At 43.8% G+C, this 24,278-nt stretch overlaps 2 protein-coding genes across 2 annotated transcripts; both read left to right on the top strand.

The window, feature by feature from the left end:
- Positions 1-23,204, top strand: LOC310792306 (uncharacterized protein; the record flags this gene model as incomplete). The annotated part of the gene is made up of 6 exons (XM_083654029.1): positions 1-1,655; positions 2,184-2,312; positions 13,478-13,616; positions 17,765-17,806; positions 18,272-18,634; positions 21,561-23,204. 6 exons carry the CDS (start codon positions 1-3, stop codon positions 23,202-23,204), a joined length of 3,972 nt encoding a protein of 1,323 aa, XP_083510155.1.
- Positions 10,525-12,165, top strand: LOC310791699 (E3 ubiquitin-protein ligase TRIM21-like; the record flags this gene model as incomplete). Its single annotated transcript, XM_083653354.1, has 1 exon — positions 10,525-12,165. The coding sequence occupies one exon, from the start codon at positions 10,525-10,527 to the stop codon at positions 12,163-12,165; it is 1,641 nt and encodes a 546-aa protein (XP_083509480.1).
- Positions 23,205-24,278: the final 1,074 nt, after the last annotated feature.

Raw genomic sequence — 24,278 nt, 5'->3', positions numbered from 1 at the left:
ATGTCTGCTGCCAGCAGTCTCCTCTCTGAAGAGCAGTTTCTGTGCTCCATCTGTCTGGATGTGTTCACTGATCCAGTCTCCACACCATGTGGACACAACTTCTGCAAGAACTGTATCACACAGCACTGGGATGTTAGTGTCCAGTGCCAGTGTCCCATGTGTAAAGAGGTTTTTGACAGAAGACCTCTGCTGCGGGTCAATACTTTCATATCTGAGATGGTTGCTCAGTTCAGGAGGTCAGCTCAGATGAAAGCCAGGAGCTGCCCAGACCAACAAAGTGCCAAACCAGGAGAAGTTCCCTGTGACGTCTGCACTGGGACCAAAGAGAAGGCCCTGAAGTCCTGCCTGGTGTGTCTGGTCTCCTACTGTGAGACTCACCTGGAGCCTCATCAGAGAATCTCAGCCCTGAAACGACACAAGCTGATCGATCCTGTGGAGAACCTGGAAGACAGGATGTGTAAGAAGCATGACAGACCGCTGGAGCTGTTCTGCAAGACTGACCAGATATGTGTATGTCAGTTCTGTACTGAGTCAGACCACAAGTCACATCGCTTTGTCCCTCTGGAAGAAGAATATGATGGAAAGAAGGCTGAGCTGGGGAAGACGGAGGCTGAAATCCAGCAGATGATCCAGGAGAGACGACTGAAGATTCATGAGATCAAACACTCAGTAGAGCTCAGTAAGGCAAATGCAGACAGAGAGATAGCAGACAGTCTGCGGGTCTTCACTGCTCTGAGGCAGTCTGTGGAGAGAGGCCAGGCTGAGCTCATTGAGACGATTGAAGAGAAGCAGAAAACAACAGAGAAACAGGGTGAAGGCTTCATCAAAGAGCTGGAACAGGAAATCTGTGAGCTGATAAAGAGAACCGCTGAGGTGGAGCAGCTCTCACACACTGAAGACCACCTTCACCTCCTCCAAAGCTTCCCATCCCTGAACACTCCTCCACACACCAACGACTGGACAGAGGTCAGTGTCCACTCATCATATGAGGGGACTGTGAGGAGAGCTGTGGCTCAGCTGGAGGAGACACTCAGGAAAGAGATGGAGAAGCTGCTTGCTGATGTTGAGCTGAAGAGGGTCCAGCAGTTTGCAGTGGATGTGACTCTGGATCCTGATACAGCAAATCCCCATCTCATCCTGTCTGATGATGGGAAACAAGTACATGATGGTGGTGATGATGATGATGGTGATGTATCGAAGAATCTCCCAGACAACCCAGAGAGATTCTCTTATTGTCCCTGTGTCTTAGCAAAGCAGAGCTTCTCTTCAGGGAAGTCTTACTACGAGGTCCAGGTTAAAGGGAAGACTGACTGGGATGTAGGATTGGCCAGAGGGTCGATCAACAGGAAGGGAGGCATCACACTGACCCCAGAGGATGGATACTGGGCTGTATGGTTGAGGAATGGAAATGAGTACGAAGCTCTTGCTGACACTTCTGTCCTCCTCTCTCTGAAGATGAAGCCTCAGAAGGTGGGGGTGTTTGTGGATTATGAGGAGGGTCTGGTCTCCTTTTATGACGTAGATGCTGCAGCTCTTATCTACTCATTTACTGGCTGCACCTTCACTGAGAAACTCTACCCATTCCTCAGTCCCTATCTTAATAATGGTGGTGAAAACTCTGCCCCTCTGATCATCTCTCCTGTCAATCAGACAGATTATTAGACTGATCATTCATTTGCCTCAGGATTGTCAGTTAAGACAGTTTACACATAATATGTTGTTTTGTCTTCAGGTAAATACTATCCAGTCTAATGTTGAATTTTATTTTATAGAACAACAAAAACACTTTTCAGACTTGTCTAGCACATTTGAAGATTAATTTGTTCTTTCAATAGGGCTCAGTCTCCACTGAGAGAAGCCCAGTAACTACTGATGTATCTTGTCTCTTTACCTTTTCTTCCTCTTGGCAGAATGTGTGGTGTTATGGCTCATGTTCATGTGATTTAGACACAATGATTTAGTTAGATCATGATGGGGGGGCAAAGTTAAAGAAGAGTTAAGTATTTTTCTTTATATGCTGTTTTTCTTTGATCATTAAAGTGAGTGTGTGAAAACGACACATTTTCCAGTTTCATTGTAACATCTCTATTCACTCCTCTAACGGTGCATGATGCACACCACAGTGACACTAGTCAGTTGTTCATTCATTGTGTATTGGATGCATCTGTCATCTCTTTCCAAAGCATGCTGGGATACCTGGTGATGGATGAGAGCAACAACAGCGACGTGAGGAGGGGCCAAAAGACAGCAAGACAACCAATCAAGCTGCAGCACCAAGCGAGCAGTGACTCCAAGCCACTTTTGTTGTGCTGGTGTGCGTTGGCCGTGCAGAGCTGACTTCCTGTTGCAGTGTTTGCTAATACAATATAGAGCTTAGCAGGTCCAAAACAACAAGCCCGGCCCGGCCTGAACCCGAATCTTTCTTAGTAAGTTGGCTGTTTATTCTTCTAAACTATATCCATGTGTCTGTTCAGTCTTATGAATACATACGGTTATAAGGATACAATAATAATACATTTAATAACAGTAGCCTACATTGTATCTATGGAGCACTTTTCATGGTATTCAGACGCTTTACAAGGGGGTTTAAAAAGATCAAGTAAACAACACATTCAAAACATAATACACAATACTAATGATCAAAGAATGAGGGAAAAGACAATACAGTTATCACAGGTTAAAAGCACAGGTGAGTTTCTAGTAATGATTTGAATGTGGGCTGAAAAAAAGGAATAACTGACTGAGGCTATTCTAATGAACTTCTGCTTATGTGCCGGATCAGAGTCACTAGTCCACCACAGGTGATCGGTCACAATCAAAAGTCCAAGAAAGAAGGTTTAGTCCTTTTATTCAACCCAGGTGTTTCTGTAGTCCTGCATACAGGTATTACTTTAGGTGTGGTTTCCTAAGAAACAAATAAACAATGGAAACATGAATAACTCAAATGGATTGAGTGACCAAACAATTGAGCTATATAACTATGAACAAAGTTCCATACTCAAATGGACCACAAGGTGGCTCTCTAACACAATATGCAGTACAGAAACAAACAGATAATTACTATTATCTAATACCAGCAATTCCCATAACACAATTGACCATTTAACATACAATCAATACTGCCCCGAGATGTGAGCTTAAACTATGCTCATTTACAGGTTTCAACATCCTCTTTAGACCGAATGCAAATATACACACATTATAGGATGCACAAATTACAAATGTAAGGTAAATACAAATAGTTGCTCAACCCAAATATGAAATGCCCATAAACTAATGAATGATGAAGGTCCTATTAGTGAGAATGATAATAAGGTAGTGGGTTTATAGATAATAGGGGATGAAAAGGGGATGGCCTTTTCAACAGGGCAGTTTAATGCAGTCTCTGATGTGTTTAGGGAGAGAGTTCCAGAGGGAGGGGGCAGCAAGGGAGACGGCTCTGTCACCCCGGGTCCAGCGCTTGGTCCTGAGTGGTGGAGACAAGAGGTTTGCATCGGAGGAGCGGAGGCTATGGGAGGGGGTATGGTGGTGGAGCAGGTCAGTGAGGTAGGAGGGGGTATGGTGGTGGAGCAGGTCGGTGAGATAGGAGGGGGTATGGTGGTGGAGCAGGTCGGTGAGGTAGGAGGGGGTATGGTGGTGGAGCAGGTCGGTGAGGTAGGAGGGGGTATGGTGGTGGAGCAGGTCGGTGTGGTAGGAGGGGGTATGGTGGTGGAGCAGGTCGGTGAGGTAAGAGGGGGCCTGGCTTAAGCTACCAAATACTTCACACTGGGAAGAAATTAACTACAGTAAAGCTAACATGGAGAATCATAGGGAGACATTTGGTTAACTAAAGCTACTTATAAAAAGTAGTTTACAGTACAGCAGATAGTCTTGAATTCTGGACAAAATCATATCCAACAATAAACATATTCTCAGATTTGGGTCCAAGAGACACAATCTCATCAAATGGGGGTCTGTGGTGCTAATGTGGACTATTAGAGGTCTTGATATGAAAAGGGTTGAGAATCATTGGTGTAGGATTGAATGGGAATCAGCTGTGTGTGTGTGTGTGTGTGTGTGTGTGTGTGTGTGTGTGTGTGTGTGTGTGTGTGTGTGTGTGTGTGTGTGTGTGTGTGTGTGTGTGTGTGTGTGTGTGTGTGTGTGTGTGTGCAGAGATGGGCAAAAATACATCAAAAAGTATTTTGATACAAATGACAAATACTTGCTCAAGAAATGTATCACAATACAAATAGAAAATACTGGTCTGAAAAATGTATTTGAAATACAAATACGTATTTTGTATTTTGAAAATACATAAAAATACATTTTATAAAAACCGATAAAGAGCTGCAAGGATTAGTCAATTCATCGTTTAATTGCCAAATATTACATTAATTGCCTATTTTGATAATCTATTAATCATTTTGACCCATTTCTTTCAGGAAAAATGTCCTAATTCTCTGATTCCATCCTCTCAAATGTGAAATTTTCTGGTTTCTTTAGATGGTAAATCGTCCTCTGTGACAGTATTCTCCTTTGTGTACGCTCTAACACACTACAGTTTTTCCATTTCAGTTTTAGCTGTTTTTCAGCACAGCTAATTTCTCCCTCACTTCAGCTGTTAATCACCTTCTGTGAGGGCTTTTGACTTACAGGCAGCATATCTACATGTTAACTTCAAGTTTTCAAACTTTGACCATGTTTAGCCATAGATATCTGACATCATAACAATATAGGTGGAGACTCTGGAGATGATGCGCCATGGCTGCAGTTATGGAAATCGCCCACTCCACGGACTTCCAAAATCATGACTGACAGACAGACAGACACCGTCCACCCACCTAGGTGCCATCATGCAACTGTGCACCGCATTGGCTCACACTACATTACAGTTGCTTGAGTGACATCACTGATGACATCACAACTGCCTGAGTGACATCACAGTTGGGCAATCAGTTGCTCAAGTGACATCACAACAATTACTCGAGTGACATCACTGATGACATCACAATCGTGACCCACACTGCCGCCACTCCCACGCCACACACACCGCCACCCACTTAGCCAGATTATATTAGTTGTGTCTCTCTAATATGATACACTGGTTTGAAAAACCATTTAATTTGCAGATAGGCCAGTGCATACAATATCGAATCATCACATTTTTATTAGTAATTTATCTCTGGGGGAATTTCCACCAAGACGATGCTTCACTACTAGTTTATGTGAAGTCTGACTCAAGACCCACCCTACTCTGCCTCTGATTTGTGGTTGAGTTTGTTCTGAGGGTAAGCCAATCAGAGGTAGAGTAGAAGTGACATGTCAGTCACATTGCCTTTCTTTATTCCACAGTTTAAACCTGTGTCAATGTCAAAAATGTGTCAATTTGAGAATAAAATTACATAACATAAAAAAAAGTATTTTATGTATTTAAAATACACAAAATACAAGGTCTGAAGGTATTTTGATACAAATTACATCTTATTTTTCTTGGTCCAGCAAAATACAAATGACAAAAAAAATACACAAATGTATTTGAAATACGTATTTTAAATACATGTATTTAAAATACTGCCCATCTCTGTGTGTGTGTGTGTGTGTGTGTGTGTGTGTGTGTGTGTGTGTGTGTGTGTGTGTGTGTGTGTGTGTGTGTGTGTGTGTGTGTGTGTGTGTGTGCGCGCATGTGTGTCTCTCCACTGTTGGCTAGCTGTGGCCGCCCTCAGCCTTTGGATGGTTGCAGTCAAAGACATGCACCATGAATTCTTAATACACTGTATGTTCCTGCCATCACACAGGGGAAGTAAATATGACCCAGCCGTGGTCAGAAGCTCAGCTCTTCTAGGGAATGTGTGCGTGTGTGTGTGTGTGTGTGTGTGTGTGTGTGTGTGCGCGTGCGTGTGTGTGTGGCAAACATGGAATAATGACGCAATGTTTGTAATACTATTCAGATTTTTTTGCTATTTTTTGCAATCTATCTAAATGCATTTGACGTTTGACATACAATCATTTTTACTAACAACAAAACAAACAAACATGCCTGTTCATCATTTTAAGGTTGTCAAGTGTTGTGTTGGCAGATTTTGCTCTGCCTTAGTGCCTTTACTTGCTACATTGATCTACTCAAGTAAGATTTTTTCTTCAAGATTCATTTTAATAGCCATAATGAGTAATCATATTACAAAGGAGGATTTGACTTAGGGCAAGTATGCAGCGCAGCGATCACATCAATATCCCATATGAATTCTCCTGAGCCGTATCTCATACTCTCTCTCGCCTCTATTTTCCCCTCTCTCTGCTCTGTGCAAGACTAAAATATTAAGTAAAGTTTATCAAAGTAAAGTAAAGTAAGATCAATCCAATCCATCTAACACAATATTTGTATTGTAACGAAGTGAGTATTTGTCCAAGGAACTGGAGACTTGAAGTTGGTACAGGCTTTTTATTCTTGTCTTCACAATATAGCTCCTAGCAGCTAGCTTCGCTGCTAGCTCTGCAACCACCCGGTCAGCTCGCCCACATGGCCTGACTGACTCCCGGCCCCCGGCCGCTGGTCCTATATACCCCCTTCCCCCTAGGAACACACCCACACACATTAGTTCCTAGGTGCAATCTAGACACTTCTATTGCACATCACATTACAGGTAATACTTGGATTACCTGAAACGCTACATTTCCCCCACCCAACTTTAATGTCGCTTCCACGCGACATGCACAACCCACACACATCCCCCTGTACCAAAACACACCCAACACAACAATTTTCCCATCACCACATCAAATTCTAATTCCCCAACAAACAGTCTTTTCTTTTCAGCACCCCCGTCATAATGTCCAGTTTTCATTAGGTACTCCGTAATGTCTAGTTTTCCATTAGGTACCCCCATAATGTCTAGTTTCCCATTAGGCACTCCATAATGTCTAGTTTTTCATTATTTCCTTTCTTTTTCACACATTTAAATTCAACCCACATTTCCCATTCAACAATAACCCCCACATCTCAATTAAACACAAGCCCCCACATTTTCCTTAACTTTTCTTTTAAACCCCATTTCCATCCCCCCATTTTCCCAGCTTCTGTCCCACCTGAAGCACTCTTTTCGGTCCCCCCTTTTGTTTGTTCCAGTAGCCAAATGCACGAACGAGCACCGGATCGACATCCTCGTCCTCCGGTCTCCACTCGCGCCCGTCGACTCTCCAGATGACCCTGGCGTCGTCCTCCCGGCCTCGCACTCGCTCGTTTTTCCGTCCCCCTCCTCCAGGGTTGAGGACAGCAGAGCGAACACCACCGGCGTCGATCTTCCCCTCGGCTCTCCGCAGTGCAACGTTAGGGGGTGTATAGCGGTTAGGCTGGGCCGGTTCCCCCGGCGGTAACCCCCCTCGCTCACTCGGAGACACGAGCGTCGCTCTCCCGACTGTAACAACGCTGCAGACGATATCCCTCTCTTCCCTCTGGCTGTTCCCCTGCAGCACCGTTCTCCTATCCGTCACAACGTTCTCTTCTCCCCGGCTGCTCACACTCTCCCCAGCCCGTGTCTCACCTCCGGCCTCCCCACTCTCAGTGCAGTCCCTGGCCAAGTGCTCCGGCGACTGGCAAGTCCAGCAGAGTCTCACCTGTCCGCCGCCTGCACGTCTCTCTTCTCCCGCTGCCCTCCGGTCCCCGACAGCCTTTTGACACTCTCTAGCCAGGTGTCCAATCTCGCCGCATGCCCAGCAGGCTCCCTGCTGTCCATTTCGTTGTCCCGCATACCCGGTCCGTCTCCCGGGACCGCCTCGGCACCACCTCGCCACGTGGCCCGGCTCACCGCAGGTCCAACACAGTCTCTTCCGTGGCTCCTCCGGCCGCTCTCCCTGCTGCATTACCTCCGCGCTCATCAAGTCCACCCGCTGCATGACTTCCCGCAGCGCCCGCATCACCTCTACTGCCCAGGCAGGAGTCTCTTCCACCAGCCGTCCGACCTCTCTCAACACACGGGCCTCCATGCCCGCCAGCATCGAGCTGATCCCCGCCGTCAGCTCCCCTTTCCTCCCGTTCACCGATGGCCATTCTCCGCGCACCATCGCACGTGGTCTTAGCAGCTAGCAGTTAGCAGTTAGCACCCCTGGTAGCTAACTTACTAGCGCTAGATCTAGAGCCCAAAAACCGCACCACCCAGTTTTTTTTGCCGTTCCTTCTCACCCTCTCCCCTCTCGGCCGAATCAGAGGCGTTACCGCTTTACTTGCTGACACCAATGTAACGAAGTGAGTATTTGTCCAAGGAACTGGAGACTTGAAGTTGGTACAGGCTTTTTATTCTTGTCTTCACAATATAGCTCCTAGCAGCTAGCTTCGCTGCTAGCTCTGCAACCACCCGGTCAGCTCGCCCACATGGCCTGACTGACTCCCGGCCCCCGGCCGCTGGTCCTATATACCCCCTTCCCCCTAGGAACACACCCACACACATTAGTTCCTAGGTGCAATCTAGACACTTCTATTGCACATCACATTACAGGTAATACTTGGATTACCTGAAACGCTACAGTATGCTGCTCATTTTTTGCCCAAATCACAAATTACACTGTATGATGTCATGTTTATATGTGTGTTCATAAAAAATAAATGCACAATAAACTTGTGTGCCAACTATTTGTGGTACTACAGCTCTCTAATGGTAAGAATAAAAATGAATCAACACATTGATTTGACCCCCCCCCCCCCCCCGCCCTGAAAAAGGCGGAGCAACAGGAAACGCAGGAGAGCGAATTTCAACGTCACATTCCGGGATTGAAAGAGAAAGTAACTTGCGACAAGATTGCTGTTTGCTGCAGTCGAGAAAAGACCTGGGTCTGTTCAATTCTCAAGTGAGCTTCGAGAAAAGACTCTCAAAAGAAAAGAAAACTAGCGGTGAGTAACAGCAGATCATATTTACTGTGTTGAAACAGAGCAAGAAAGAACACAAACTTGAGCTGTAGGCCGATCCAGATAGATAGGCTTAATGCAATGGAATTCGGTTTGTCCTGTATCTTAGAGGCCATTTACACCTGGCGTTAACATGTGTTTTCTGTGATCAGATTGCAATCAGATTGTGTTTTATCACTTGAAAGTACAGGTGTAAACACCCCCAAAACGCATTGAAGGATTGCAATCTGATCGGCCAAACCACCCCCGCAGGTGGTCAGGGATGCATTGTGTACACAATACACATTGAACACAAGTGTAAATGCAATGTGTCCTCTCAATCTGGATACAGCAACTTTATGCGGATTGAGAGGACAAGCATTTCTGCGATCTGATTGCAATCAGATTGCAGAAAATGCATGTTAACGCCAGCTGTAAATAGAATCAGGCTGAAGTGATAAAATACAATCTGATTGCAATCTGATGGCAGAAAACGCATGTTAACGCCAGGTGTAAATGGCCTCTTAGAGATTTCAACTGAAGTGTGTATAGTGTACGTCCAAAAATTAAGACTCCACTTGCTTCCAGACACTCTTAAAGTGAAAAAGAGGAGAGCTAGGACTGCCCACTAACTTCACAGCCTTTATCAGCATGGTCTTCATCAGGCCATCAGCTGACAGGTGGGCGGGCCTTATTGGTTTAATGTGTTCTGTTAATTCTGAATGTTACATAGCGTTCATGTTTGACCCAGAGGTCAGTCAAATCTGTGCCTGGGAATAATCCATTGACAATCTAATGTTCTCATTTTTACAATTTAATTAAAGTTTCCACTGAATATGACATCAAGAAAATATCATCAATGTAGCCTACTGACCACAGAGTAGTAATACAGTGATACAAATGATTATTAGAGGATTTTAAACAGATAAACACAGTCATGGGAGAAAAACTTGAGCCAACTAGAACACCATGCCGTCTTTTGTCAGTAAATGTTGTCCCTAAAGATAAGACATTATTGTGAATGATCCAGGCAGTTAAAGACAGTAAATGTTGTCCCTAAAGATAAGACATTATTGTGAATGATCCAGGCAGTTAAATACAGTAAATGTTGTCCCTAAAGATAAGACATTATTGTGAATGATCCAGGCAGTTAAAGACAGTAAAGGAACAACTGGATATCCAGCCGATCAGGACGTGTCTCAAAGCAGACATGAACTCATGATAGAGATGTTAGCATATAGGCTACCAAGAAGTGTGAATGGAGATTACTGAGGCCAGACATTTTATTCAATACATCAGTTGTGTCCTCAATATAGGACAGTTTCATTATGGTATAATGAAGTCAATACATGCAGGTTTGGTAAATGAACCATATAACCATATAAAATAGGGCGACCTGAGGTGGGTTGTCTCTAGGCTGTTTGTACAGAGTCAGTAGAAATAATGAGGTGTTCAACAGAAGCTAAGTTCATTGTCATTAATCCAACAGTGTCTCTAGACATGCCAATGAAGGCTTTTTAAATCATTGGACACTTAGTCCTCCTCGATGACACTTTTAAAAGTGCATAAAATGTGAGTGTAGTCCCCCTTTTTTTTTTTACTTAAATTTCCCCTTTTTAAGGTATTGTCATTCAAGAATGATGTAATAAATGTTGTTATTTCACACAGATATGTCTGCTGCCAGCAGTCTCCTCTCTGAAGATCAGTTTCTGTGCTCCATCTGTCTGGATGTCTTCACTGATCCAGTCTCCACACCATGTGGACACAACTTCTGCAAGAACTGTGTCACACAGCACTGGGATGTTAGTGTCCAGTGCCAGTGTCCCATGTGTAAAGAGGTTTTTGACAGAAGACCTCTGCTGCGGGTCAATACTTTCATATCTGAGATGGTTGCTCAGTTCAGGAAGTCAGCTCAGATGAAAGCCAGCAGCTGCCCAGAGCAACAAAGTGCCAAACCAGGAGAAGTTCCCTGTGACGTCTGCACTGGGACCAAACGGAAGGCCCAGAAGTCCTGCCTGGGGTGTCTGACCTCCTACTGTGAGACTCACCTGGAGCCCCATCAGAGAATCTCAGCCCTGAAACGACACAAGCTGATGGATCCTGTGGAGAACCTGGAAGACAGGATGTGTAAGAAGCATGACAGACCGCTGGAGCTGTTCTGCAAGATGGACCAGATGTGTGTCTGTCAGTTCTGCACTGAGTCAGACCACAAGTCACATCGCTTTGTTCCTCTGGAAGAAGAATATAAAGGAAAGAAGGCTGAACTGGGGAAGACGGAGGCTGAAATTCAGCAGATGATCCAGGAGAGACGACTGAAGATTCATGAGATCAAACACTCAGTAGAGCTCAGTAAGGCAAATGCAGACAGAGAGATAGCAGACAGTGTGCAGGTCTTCACTGCTCTGAAGCAGTCTGTGGAGAGAGGCCAGGCTGAGCTCATTGAGACGATTGAAGAGAAGCAGAAAACAACAGAGAAACAGGGTGAAGGCTTCATCAAAGAGCTGGAACAGGAGATCTGTGAGCTGATGAAGAGAACCGCTGAGGTGGAGCAGCTCTCACACACTGAAGATCACCTCCACCTCCTCCAAAGCTTCCCATCCCTGAACACTCCTCCACACACCAAGGACTGGACAGAGGTCATTATCCACTCATCATATGAGGGGACTGTGAGGAGAGCTGTGGCTCAGCTGGAGGAGACACTCAGTAAAGAGATGGAGAAGCTGCTTGCTGATGTTGAGCTGAAGAGGGTCCAGCAGTTTGCAGTGGATGTGACTCTGGATCCTAATACAGCACAAGCCCATCTCATCCTGTCTGATGACGGGAAACAAGTACATAATGGTGGTGTAATGAAGAAACTCCCAGACAACCCAGAGAGATTTTCTTCTTGTCCCTGTGTCTTAGCAAAGCAGAGCTTCTCTTCAGGGAAGTTTTACTACGAGGTCCAGGTTAAAGGGAAGACTGCCTGGGATGTGGGAGTGGCCAGAGGGTCGATCAACAGGAAGCGACACATCACACTGAGTCCTGACAATGGCTACTGGACTATAGTGTTGAGGAATGGAAATGAGTACATAGCTGTTGCTGGCCCTGATGTCCTCCTCTCTCTGAAGATGAAGCCTCAGAAGGTCGGGGTGTTTGTGGATTATGAGGAGGGTCTGGTCTCCTTTTATGATGTAGATGCTGCAGCTCTGATCTACTCCTTTACTGGCTGCACCTTCACTGAGAAACTCTACCCATACTTCGGTCCCTGCAATAATAATGGTGGTAAAAACTCCGCCCCTTTGATCATCTCTCCTGTCAATCACACAGATTAGACTGATCAGTAATTTGCCTCAGGATTCATTGTCAGTTAAGACAATTTACGCACATGTTTTGACTTCAGGTAACTAGTAGGGATGGGCATCGAATTTCGAATTTTCGAATAATCGTTGTTATTATCAAGGTCGACTTTTATTATTGAAATTCGAAATTCGAAAAAAAAAAAAAAAATTTTTTTTTTTTTTTTTTTTTTAGTGAAATGTTGCATTGTCTCCCCTGATTCTAAGTATAGTCAAATCGCTTGGTTTGAGCAAGTAAAACAATTTTTATAAGCATTTTAAGCAAGGTTTATGGAAAAATTAATGGCAGATGAAATCCCATGAAGAGGGAGAGGGGGTGACTTTGGCACCCCTTTGGCACTCAGACCTGAGCCTACTAAATATTTAATGAACCACTCATGATTGTCAAAACTGTTTTTTATTTTCGAAAATGTCAATGTCATGTAACATGTTCTTTACTTCAGTGGTGCAATGCTTGTTTGAGCTAAAAATCCACAGCAGAAGCTTTTTATATTAATTAATAAAGCCGTAGACTTAGAATCAGGGGAGACAATGCAACATTTCACTCACAAAAAAAAAAAAAAAAAATCTTTTTTTTTTTTTTTTTTACATTTTTTTTTTTTTTTTTTTTTTCGAAATTCGAATTAAATTCGAATTTGGCCAGCGAATTTCGAATAGTGTTTTTGCTAGAAATGCCCATCCCTAGTAACTAGCAGCCAGTCTAATGTTGAATTTTATTTTATAGAACAACAACCAAAACACTTTTCAGATTTGTCTAGCACATTTGAAGATTAACTTCTTTCAATAGGGCTCAGTCTCCACTGAGAGAAGACTAGTAACTACTGATGTAACTTGTCTCTTTACCTTTCTTCTTCTTGGCAAAATGTGTGGTGTTATAGCTCATGTTCATGTGACGTAGACAAAGTGATTTAGTTTTATTATGGGGGGGGGGTTAAAGTTAAACAAGAGTTCAGTATGTTTCTTTATATCCTGTTTTTCATGGACCCCTTACGTGGGATCCTGCACACAACTCTTACAAGCACACAAGCACTTGATGTGGCTGGTTAGTGGTAACATTGGAATGTTGATGTTGATGTTTTTGTCGGAGCCTATGTTCTGAAAATTGCAATCTTTATATCCAGTTTTTCTTTGATCATTAAAGTGAGTGTGTGAAAACGACACATTTTCCAGTTTCATTGTAACATCTCTATTCACTCCTCTAACGGTGCATGATGCACACCACAGTGACACTAGTCAGTTGTTCATTCATTCATTGTGTATTGGATGCGTCTGTCATCTCCTTCCAAAGCATGCTGGGATACCTGGTGATGGACGAGAGCAACGACAGCGACGTGGGGAGGGGCCAGAAGACAGCAAGACAACCAATCAAGCTGCAGCACCAAGCGAGCAGCGTGGCAGGGTGGACAGCGACTCCAAGCCACTTTGCTGTGTGCAACTGGCTGTGCATAGCTTACTTCCTGTTACAGTGTTTTCTAGTACAATATAGAGCTTAGATCAGGCCCAAACAAACAAGCCCGGCCCGGCCTGTCCCATTGGCTGCATTTATGGGGCCGAACCCGAAATGTTCTTAGTAAGTTGCTGTTGATCTATTCCAGGGGTTTTCAAAGTGGGAGGCGGGCCTCCCCAGGGGGGCTCCAAGCAGTTTCAGGGGACGCTCAGTGAAGTGAAACAATATTACATTAGTTATCAAAAGGTGATCACATAGAATATCCTCAATGTGTCTGATTTGGTTAAAGAGATAGTTGACAGATACAATCGTTTGGGGGAATTTGACAGTTTTCCCCACTTTCCCAGAGTAAGAAACAAATAATTTTATGTAAAAAAAAAAAAAAAAAAGTATTTGGTGTAGTTTGAAGTATGTCAAACACCAATCTCAGGCCATCTTGGCTTTAATTGTTGAGTGTCTATGGTATCAAATAACACAATCATGATGATCCCATAGGCATCCAGGAATTGAGCGAGGGGGCTCCTCTTTCCAAGGTTTGTCTGGGGGAGGCCCACAGTCTCAGACTTTGAAAACCCCTGATCTATTCTAAACTATATCCATTTGTCAGTTCAGTCTTATGAATGCATATGGTTTTATGGTTAGAATAATAATACATTTAATTAATAAGAAGTCGAGGGATTCACTTTTGTACAATAATACATTTTATTTACAGAGCGCTTTTCATGGTACTCAAAAACGCTTTACAAGGGGGTCTAAAAATATCAAGGAAACAACATTAAAAACAGAATACACAATACAAATGATCAAAGAATGAGGGGAAATTATGTTAATACAGATACAACACACAGTCATCACAGGTTAAAAGCACTTTTGAACAGGTGAGTTTTGAGTAATGACTTGAATGTGGGCAGATTGATGCAGTCTCTGATGTGTTTGGGGTGAGAGTTCCAGAGGGAGGGGGCAGCAACGGAGAAAGGCTCTACCACCCCAGGTCCGGCGCTTGGTCCTGAGTGGTGCAGACAAGAGGTTTGCATCTGAGGAGCGGAGGCTACGGCAGGGGATATGGTGGTGGAGCAGGTCAGTGAGGTAGGAGGGGGCCTGGTTATAGAGGGCTTTGTGAGTGAGGAGGAGGACTTTGAACTGGATGTGTTGTGGGACAGGGAGCCACTGGAGGTTATGGAGGACAGGGATGATGTGGTCATGGGAGCGGGTGTGAGTATGAAACCCACAACCAAAATACAGTCTGCCCTTGTGTTATACTTATGGTTGGTATTCTAGTGAAAATAAATTAGCCTTTTTGCTGGGGACCCATAGAACCCCTTCAAGGACTCCTGGGGGTCCCCGGGCCCCACTGAGCACCATGGCTTAAACTACCAAATACTCCACACTGGAAAAATGTGATTAACTAAAGCTACTCAGAAAATGTAGTTCAAACTACTTATAACAAAATAATACAAAAAAGTCACATGCCAGCAGAAAAATGCCACTCAATTCAGTTTATTGCGAAAAGTGCCCAATTGTTATGTCAGTGTCACATAAGCCAAAAACATAAAATACCCCACTATTCATATGGAAGTGTAAGCAATGTCAGATTGTTATGGTCCAAAATTGTTTGTAGTTTCATCAAGTACCAAAAATGACAAAAAAGTAATTAACTACTTGAGTCTAACTACCAGCAAGCTAAGTTTAGTTTACATTAATTTGTTTGTAGTTCACTACTCCCCAAACTGCTTTCATGATTACTATACTAATATTAAGTAGTATAATAGTCTAAATTCAGAAAAGTTCAGTTGTCAAAAAGTCCCATCACCCCAGTACTCTTCCACTCCAATTCTTGAGTGACTTGAGTAACAAATTAATACTCTGCTAATGAGAAATTGCATTGGAGCCAAATTGCCATAACTCCCCTGTTCCCTGATTCCTCTGTGATTTCTGCCTCTGTCTTCTTCCACAGTGAATGCAGCTGCAGGGGCAGTCAGCATCCACTCTGCTCAAGCACACCACTTCCTGACTCCATCCAGGAGGAACATTGAACCCAAGTGGTACCGCGGCACCAGGGGCGGTTCTAGGCCTTTTTTGGGTGGGCTTTAGCCCACCCAAAAATAGTCTCAGCCCACCCAAAAAAAAAAAAAAAAAAACGTTTTTTTTTTTTTTTTTTTTTTTTTTTTTTTTCTCTCTCCAAATCCATGGTGGTCATTAGTAGCAGTTTCTGGTAAAATTATCTTTATTTATTATTTATTTTTGCTTTAAAACAATTTTTTAATTTTCTGCTTAACTCATTGAGTGCCAGCCACTTTTGGAGAACGGACGCTCCAAGTTTCAGAGTTTCAGAGCGTTTTCAGTGATTTCTCGAGGCCCACAGAATATTGTGTGATATTACTATGTAAACACCGAACACGCACAAAGAACGAGGAGACTCTATTGTATCATCAGCAAAAAAAAGTTTATTGATACCATTTTCCGTTCTTTAGTTATGAGCCGGAGAAGATAGGTTGTTTTCAGCAAAAACAGGCGTTTCAAATTAGAAGCTGAGATATTCAGCCTTTTGTGAAATGAAGCATTTCAAGCACATTCACTGACTCTGAAGCTAATATTTTCTGACCTGAAACATCTGAACAGCACCCACACACCCCTCAACTCCAAACTCCTCCTCTGTGGGAGTGTCTCTGGTGGCTCTGCTCGCTCTGCTGGCTGCTGCGTGTGTCAGGCGAGTCTCTGCTGCCTGCTATGGGAGGCTCTGCTGCCTTACGGATCCACGTTCGGATGGCGGCCGCTCGTCGGGGGAGTCTGGATCGGGCTCGCGTTCGTCTGCGTTTCTGGGGTTTCGGTTGTGAGCTGGGATGAAGCTGCGTCCGATTATAGGCTTTCTGCTGCGCGTTTCAAAGTGCGCTGCACCCAGTCTATTTCCGGAGCGCTCAGCCTTGTGCGCCGGCTCCCAGCGCGACACTGAAAAGCCAAACCATTCTCATGAGAATGGTTTGGCTTTGGTTTTATTTTCTGGCGGCTAATCGTGTGGAGAAACTATGCAGCAGAGACAGAGGGGCTCATTTGTGGGAGCGGATTGACTGCTGTTCGCAGCTAACGTTGGCTCCAGGCAGCCAGAGCAATCTGTGCCGCTCTGGCTCATGCATCGGTTTCTCTTTCATCACGGGGCTTTTTCTGCTTTTTTTCCTCAACTTTCTCTAATCTGGAGAGCACTGTCGCCACCTAATGGGTCCATAAAATAGGTTATACACCTTCAATAGCTACAATATTTTTACAGGAGATGCACGAGGCTTTGATCCACGTCCCACCGTCAAAAAACGCAATTGACGACTTTAGTCGTCTTTGGCACTCTACGCTACTATTCGAATTGACGACTATACTCGTCCTTGGCACTCAATGAGTTAAAGTTCATGAAAAAAAGTGGCATTCCTGTTTTTCCCCACAATAATTTCATAATACCATTTGTAATGCCACCGTTGTAGTGCTGTTGTTCAAAATTAAAGTACATTTTCTCAGATTTATTGGTGTCTTTCTAGTCACACAATTTAATAGTCAGTGTTTCCCATACACTGATCTATTTGTGGTGGTACACCCTATATAGATTTTGACCCCCACAAATACTGCCACATATTAATTTCAACTAGTTGACTGCAAACTCCTGCTTTAGTGCTTACAGTATATTATTATCTTGTCGGAATTTTATTCCAGCCAATAAGTTAGGAAGTTCCCTTTTGATTTAATTTTACTTTTGTTTTGCCTACAAAGCAAAATGTTACTTTACTTGAAACTCCCCTGAAGTGATTTTGGTATTATGTATGCAAGCATAATTCTACCATAAGTAACCTGTATGCAGAATATATATAGTATATATAGGGAAACAATTATTTTTTCATTGCTGTAAAACCACAGAACGGTAAAGAAGATATTGATGTGTGTAGTTCTTCATAGATCTAGTCTCTTCATTTTGATCTCAAAGTACACCAGCTTGATCCATTTTTACTTGAAACTGTACAAAATTTTCTTCCGGGGGGGCATGCCCCCGGACCCCCCTAGGGGTTCAGCAGTCCATGACCTTTGGGTGGGCTGAGCCCACCCAAAGGTCTGATGCTAAAACCGCCCCTGCGCGGCACTCCTGACTTCCAGTCCTACTACCGCTTCTACAACAGCATCGGACACATTGAAGGAGTGAGTTAAGGACGGTGGTTCTCAACGTGGGGTCCGGGGACCACCAGGGGTCCTTGAGGGGGTTCCAGGGGGGTCCTCAGGAAATTGCTGAATTGTTAAACTTCACAATTATTTGATTTACAAGAAGTTAATGCAATTAGAGAATGTAGAGAGATGACTGTTTTGATCACAGTTTCACTGTTATCCCTCTGCCACCTACAGTAGAGCAGTTAGTCTTGGAATTCTGGACAAAATCATATCCAACAATAAACAGATTCTCAGATTTGGGTCCAAGAGACAAAATGTCTTGATATGAAAAGGTTTGAGAATCACTGGTGTAGGATTGAATGGGGATGAGCTTTTTAAAGGGCTATCTCAGCATGAGTTCTATATAGCTACTACCATAGGCATTGTCCTTTCATGTGATCCACTAACATTTTCTATGTGTTCTCTCTCTCCTGTACCGATGTGTCTGTCTTTCTGCAGCTCTATGAGATTAACAGGATCAGGATGTTGTATCAGCAGATGCGTCACCTGGAGCAGGTCCACGGCGCCGATGCCTCCAGCTACCAAAACGCTCTGGGTGTGCTGACCACCACCTCCCTCTCCGTCCCCACCTCCTGCTCCCAAAACGTCTGTCCCACCCCCATCTCCGCCTCCACCTCCTGTCAAGGGAATGGAGCACGATGGGACCCGTACTGGGACCTCGACTGCCTCATCGACCACCCTCCCCGCCCCATCACAGAAACTGCCTCACCGGCTGCGCCCGTTGAGGAGAAAGTGGTGAAAGAGGAGGTGGCACCAGCCGAGGAACATGTTGCTGAAGCACCAGTGGAGCAGAAAGAGGAGGTGGCACCAGCTGAGGAACATGTTGCTGAAGCACCAGTGGAGCAGAAAGAGGAGGTAGCACCAGCTGAGGAACATGTTGCTGAAGCACCAGTGGAGCAGAAAGAGGAGGTAGCACCAGCTGAGGAACATGTTGCTGAAGCACCAGTGGAGCAGAAAGAGGAGGTAGCACCAGCTGAGGAACATGTTGCTGAAGCACCAGTGGAGCAGAAAGAGGAGGTAGCACCAGCTGAGGAACATGTTGCTGAAGCACCAGTCGAGCAGAAAGAGGAGGTAGCACCAGCTGAGGAACATGTTGCTGAAGCATCAGTGGAGCAGAAAGCCCCCGACTTTGAACCTTATGATTTCAAACGCGACCTCTATGACCCCTTCTGTTAAGCTGATCCAGCTCCAGAGCCTGAGTAAAAATCAAGCTTAAAAATAATATCCTACAGGGAAAGACTCAAATTATTAAGTAGCCTACAGGATCAATCCAGCCAGGACTGCTTCAGAGGACAGAGAAACACACAATAGGTTTATGCTGCTCATTGTTTGTCCAAATCACAATGTTGGAGCCATTTATGTTTGTTGTTGGCATCATGTCATATTATTTTGTTTAGATATCTTGCAGTATTATTTTTGGACACTTGGTGGCAGTCATGGATCACAGAGTTGTATAATAATAGGCACAGGTAACAGGAGATCATTAGGCACAGGTGAGGGGGAGCACACACAGTTCTCACCAGACCACAGACCAAGAGCAGCATTGGAAACCAACTAGAAACAAACTGGTATGCTCCTCTCATCTCTGTACAATAAACTGCAGTGGTTCCCAACCTTTTTTGTCTTATGTCCTTGAGCTGTTTTTCCATGACAATAGTACCCCTCACTCATGCGTGGTGATGATTACATACAAGTAAATCTATACAAAATATATGTTTCACTGAACTGCCGGTGTTTGGGCTTTTTAGTTGTTTTTTGCCATTATCAGTAGCAGAACAGTGTAGCAGTTGACACTTGCCAGCAGAACTAGTTGCGGCACACACATCACATTTTAACAATGGGCTTATGAAATGACTTGGAATATATATATATTTGTTTATCATTTTGGAGGTAAATTGTATTCCCCAATCATTCCAAGTATACCCCCTGCAAGCTGCTCAAGTACCCCTAGGGTACACATACCCCTGGTTGGGAATCACTGCAATAAAGCACCAACTAAACTGCATATCACTGTCTGGATCTTTTTTTTGGGGGGGGGGGGCGGGGGGGGGGAAATGGGGGGGGGGAAAATGGGGGGGGGGGAAATGAAAAATGTTCATGCCCCACCGCCCAACACAATTGTAACAAAAAGGTCCAAGTTGAACTTTTATTGAAATAACATCAAGATCATGACTATTCCATTCTATTTTCTTTCAAAAATGTTGTCCAAATAAAAAAACGACTTCCATTTCAACTTTAAACAAAATCTTGTGACTGCTACTGTAGGCCTACATCTGTGCTTTTTTAAATAATAAATTAAAATAATCAAACAGAAATTGCAATCACTTTCCTAGAACAAACAAAGTTAACCAGATTGCTCCATCAGATAAAAATCAAATGAAATGTGCAATCACTTTGTTATAACGATATCAATAAAGTTATATCTGTGCAAAAAATAAGAAATATTTGACAAGAAAAATGTGCATTAAGTCTTATCACTGTAGCCTATTAGTGGCTGCAATGAACCCATTTTGCACTGCACATATTTTCAAGAGAACATCAATAAAGTGCAACCTGTGCAAAACTAAACAAAACCCGATCAAATATTTGGCAATATGAATGAACCATCATCCATGGAATGAATGCGAAAACAGTCCGACATCAAAACATTGGTTCCACGCTGCATTAGATCACTCCAACCTACCTGTGTATTATGGCAAGTGGCAGGGGCGGTTTTAGCATCAGAGCTTTGGGTGGGCTCAGCCCACCCAATTATTTATGCAAGCATAATTCTACCATAGTAACCTGTATGCAGAATATATATAGTATATATAGGGAAACAATTATTTTTTCATCGCTGTAAAACCACAGAACGGTAAAGAAGATATTGATGTGTGTAGTTCTTCATATATCTAGTCTCTTCATTTTGATCTCAAAGTGCGCCAGTTTGATCCATTTTTACTTGAAACTGTACACAATTTTCTTCCGGGGTGGGCTCAGCCCACCCAAAGGTCATGGACCACTGAACCCCTAGGGGGTCGGGGGGCATGTTCTCATTTTTTTTATGAAAGTTTCCACTGAATATGACATCAAGAAAATATCATCAATGTAGCCTACTGACCACAGAGTAGTAATACAGTGATAAAGATGATTATTAAGAGGATTTTAAACAGATAAACACACTCATGGGAGAAAAACTTGAGCCAACTAGAACACCATGCAGTCTTTTGTCAGTAAATGTTGTCCCTAAAGATAAGACATTATTGTGAATGATCCAGGCAGTTAAAGACAGTAAATGTTGTCCCTAAAGATAAGACATTATTGTGAATGATCCAGGCAGTTAAAGACAGTAAAGATAAGACATTATTGTGAATGATCCAGGCAGTTAAAGACAGTAAAGGAACAACTGGATATCCAGCCGATCAGGACGTGTCACAAAGCAGACATGAACTCATGATAGAGATGTTAGCATATAGGCTATCAAGAAGTGTGAATGGAGATTACTGAGGCCAGACATTTTATTCAAGACATCAGTTGTGTCCTCAATATAGGACAGTTTCATTATGGTATAATGAAGTCAATACATGCAGGTTTGCATTATGACATCACTGATGATGTCACACATCCATGGGATTTATGACATCACTGATGATGTCACACATCACTGGGATTTATGACATCACTGATGATGTCACAGTGGGATTTAAATGTTATTTCACACTTTCCCTTCAGGTCTCAGTGTTTGGATATGTCTGCTGCCAGCAGTCTCCTCTCTGAAGAGCAGTTTCTGTGCTCCATCTGTCTGGATGTGTTCACTGATCCAGTCACCACACCATGTGGACACAACTTCTGCAAGAACTGCATCACACAGCACTGGGATGTTAGTGTCCAGTGCCAGTGTCCCATGTGTCAGAAGCTTTTCAACAGAAGACCTGAGCTGCATGTCAATACTTTCATATCTGAGATGGCTGCTCAGTTCAGGAAGTCAGCTCAGATGAAAGCCAGCAGCTGCCCAGACCAACAAAGTGCCAAACCAGGAGAAGTTCCCTGTGACATCTGCACTGGGACCAAACGCAAGGCCCAGAAGTCCTGCCTGGGGTGTCTGACCTCCTACTGTGAGACTCACCTGGAGCCTCATCAGAGAGTGAGGGGCCTGAAGAGACACAAGCTGATGGATCCTGTGGAGAACCTGGAAGACAGGATGTGTAAGAAGCATGACAGACCGCTGGAGCTGTTCTGCAAGACTGACCAGATGTGTGTCTGTCAGTTCTGTACTGAGTCAGACCACAAGTCACATCGCTTTGTCCCTCTGGAAGAAGAATATAAAGGAAAGAAGGCTGAACTGGGGAAGACGGAGGCTGAAATTCAGCAGAAGATCCAGGAGAGACGACTGAAGATTCAGGAGATCAAACACTCAGTAGAGCTCAGTAAGGCAAATGCAGACAGACAGATAGCAGACAGTGTGCAGGTCTTCACTGCTCTGAAGCAGTCTGTGGAGAGAGGCCAGGCTGAGCTCATTGAGACGATTGAAGAGAAGCAGAAAACAACAGAGAAACAAGGTGAAGGCTTCATCAAAGAGATGGAACAGGAGATCTGTGAGCTGATGAAGAGAACCGCTGAGGTGGAGCAGCTCTCACACACTGAAGACCACCTTCACCTCCTCCAAAGCTTCCCATCCCTGAACAATCCTCCACACACCAAAGACTGGACAGAGGTCAGTGTCCACTCAACATATGAGGGGACTGTTAGGAGAGCTGTGGCTCAGCTGGAGGAGACACTCAGGAAAGAGATGGAGAAGCTGCTTGCTGATGTTGAGCTGAAGAGGGTCCAGCAGTTTGCAGTGGATGTGACTCTGGATCCTGATACAGCACAAGCCCATCTCATCCTGTCTGATGATGGGAAACAAGTACATGTTGGTGATGTAAAGAAGAATCTCCCAGACAACCCAGAGAGATTTTCTCCTTGTGTCTGTGTCTTAGCAAAGCAGAGCTTCTCTTCAGGGAAGTTTTACTACGAGGTCCAGGTTAAAGGGAAGACTGACTGGGATGTAGGAGTGGCCAGAGGGTCGAGCAACAGGAAGGGAAAAATCACACTGAGACCAGAGAAAGGCTACTGGACTGTAGTGTTGAGGAATGGAAATGAGTACAGAGCTCTTGCTGGCCCTGCTGTCCTCCTCTCTCTGAAGATGAAGCCCCAGAAGGTCGGGGTGTTTGTGGATTATGAGGAGGGTCTAGTCTCCTTTTATGATGTAGATGCTGCAGCTCTGATCTACTCCTTTACTGGCTGCAGCTTCACTGAGAAACTCTACCCATACTTCAGTCCCTATCTTAATAATGGTGGTGAAAACTCCGCCCCTCTGATCATCTCTCCTGTCAATCACACAGATTATTAGACTGATCATTCATTTGCCTCAGGATTGTCAGTTAAGACAGTTTACACATAATATGTTGTTTTGTCTTCAGGTAAATAATATCCAGTTTAATGTTGCATTTTATTTTATAGAACAACAAAAACACTTTTCAGACTTGTCTAGCACATTAAGATTAATTTGTTCTTTCAATAGGGCTCAGTCTCCACTGAGAGAAGACCAGTAACTACTGATGTATCTTGTCTCTTTACCTTTTCTTCCTCTTGGCAGAATGTGTGGTGTTATGGCTCATGTTCATGTGATGTTGACATAATGATTTAGTTGGATCATGTGTGTAGGGGGGTTAAAGTTAAAGAAGAATTCAGTATTTTTCTTTCATATCCTGTTTTTCTTTGATCATTAAAGTGAGTGTGTGAAAACTACAACTTTTCCAGTTTCATTGTAACATCTCAACATGATGCACACCACAGTGACACTATAGTCATTTGCCTCATTCATTCATTGTGTATTGGATGCGTCTGTCATCTCTTTCCAAAGCATGCTGGGATACCTGGCGATGGTTGAGAGCAACGACAGCGACATGGGGAGGGGCCAGAAGACAGCAAGACAACCAATCAAGCTGCAGCACCAAGCGAGCAGTTGACTCCAAGCCACTTTTGTCGTGCTGGTGTGCGTTGGCCGTGCAGAGCTGACTTCCTGTTGCAGTGTTTGTTAATACAATATAGAGCTTACTTCCTGTTGCAGTGTTTGTTAATACAATATAGAGCTTACTTCCTGTTGCAGTGTTTGCTAATACAATATAGAGCTTAGCAGGTCCAAAACAACAAGCCCGGCCCGGCCTGAACCCGAATCTTCCTTAGTAAGTTGGCTGTTTATTCTTCTAAACTATATCCATGTATCTGTTCAGTCTTATGAATACGGATATTAAGGATACAATAATAAATTTAATAACGGTAAATTGTATCTATGGAGCACTTTTCATGGTATTCAGACGCTTTACAAGGGGGTTTAAAAAGATCAAGTAAACAACACATTTAAAACATAATACACAATACAAATGATCAAAGAATGAGGGAAAAGACAATTCAGTTATCACAG

This window comes from Poromitra crassiceps (genome assembly GCF_964638095.1).
Source record: "Poromitra crassiceps genome assembly, chromosome: 17".
Taxonomy (NCBI): domain Eukaryota; kingdom Metazoa; phylum Chordata; class Actinopteri; order Beryciformes; family Melamphaidae; genus Poromitra; species Poromitra crassiceps.
The sequence above is the reverse complement of the archived record's forward strand: the minus strand, read 5'-3'. Positions and strand labels throughout refer to the sequence as shown.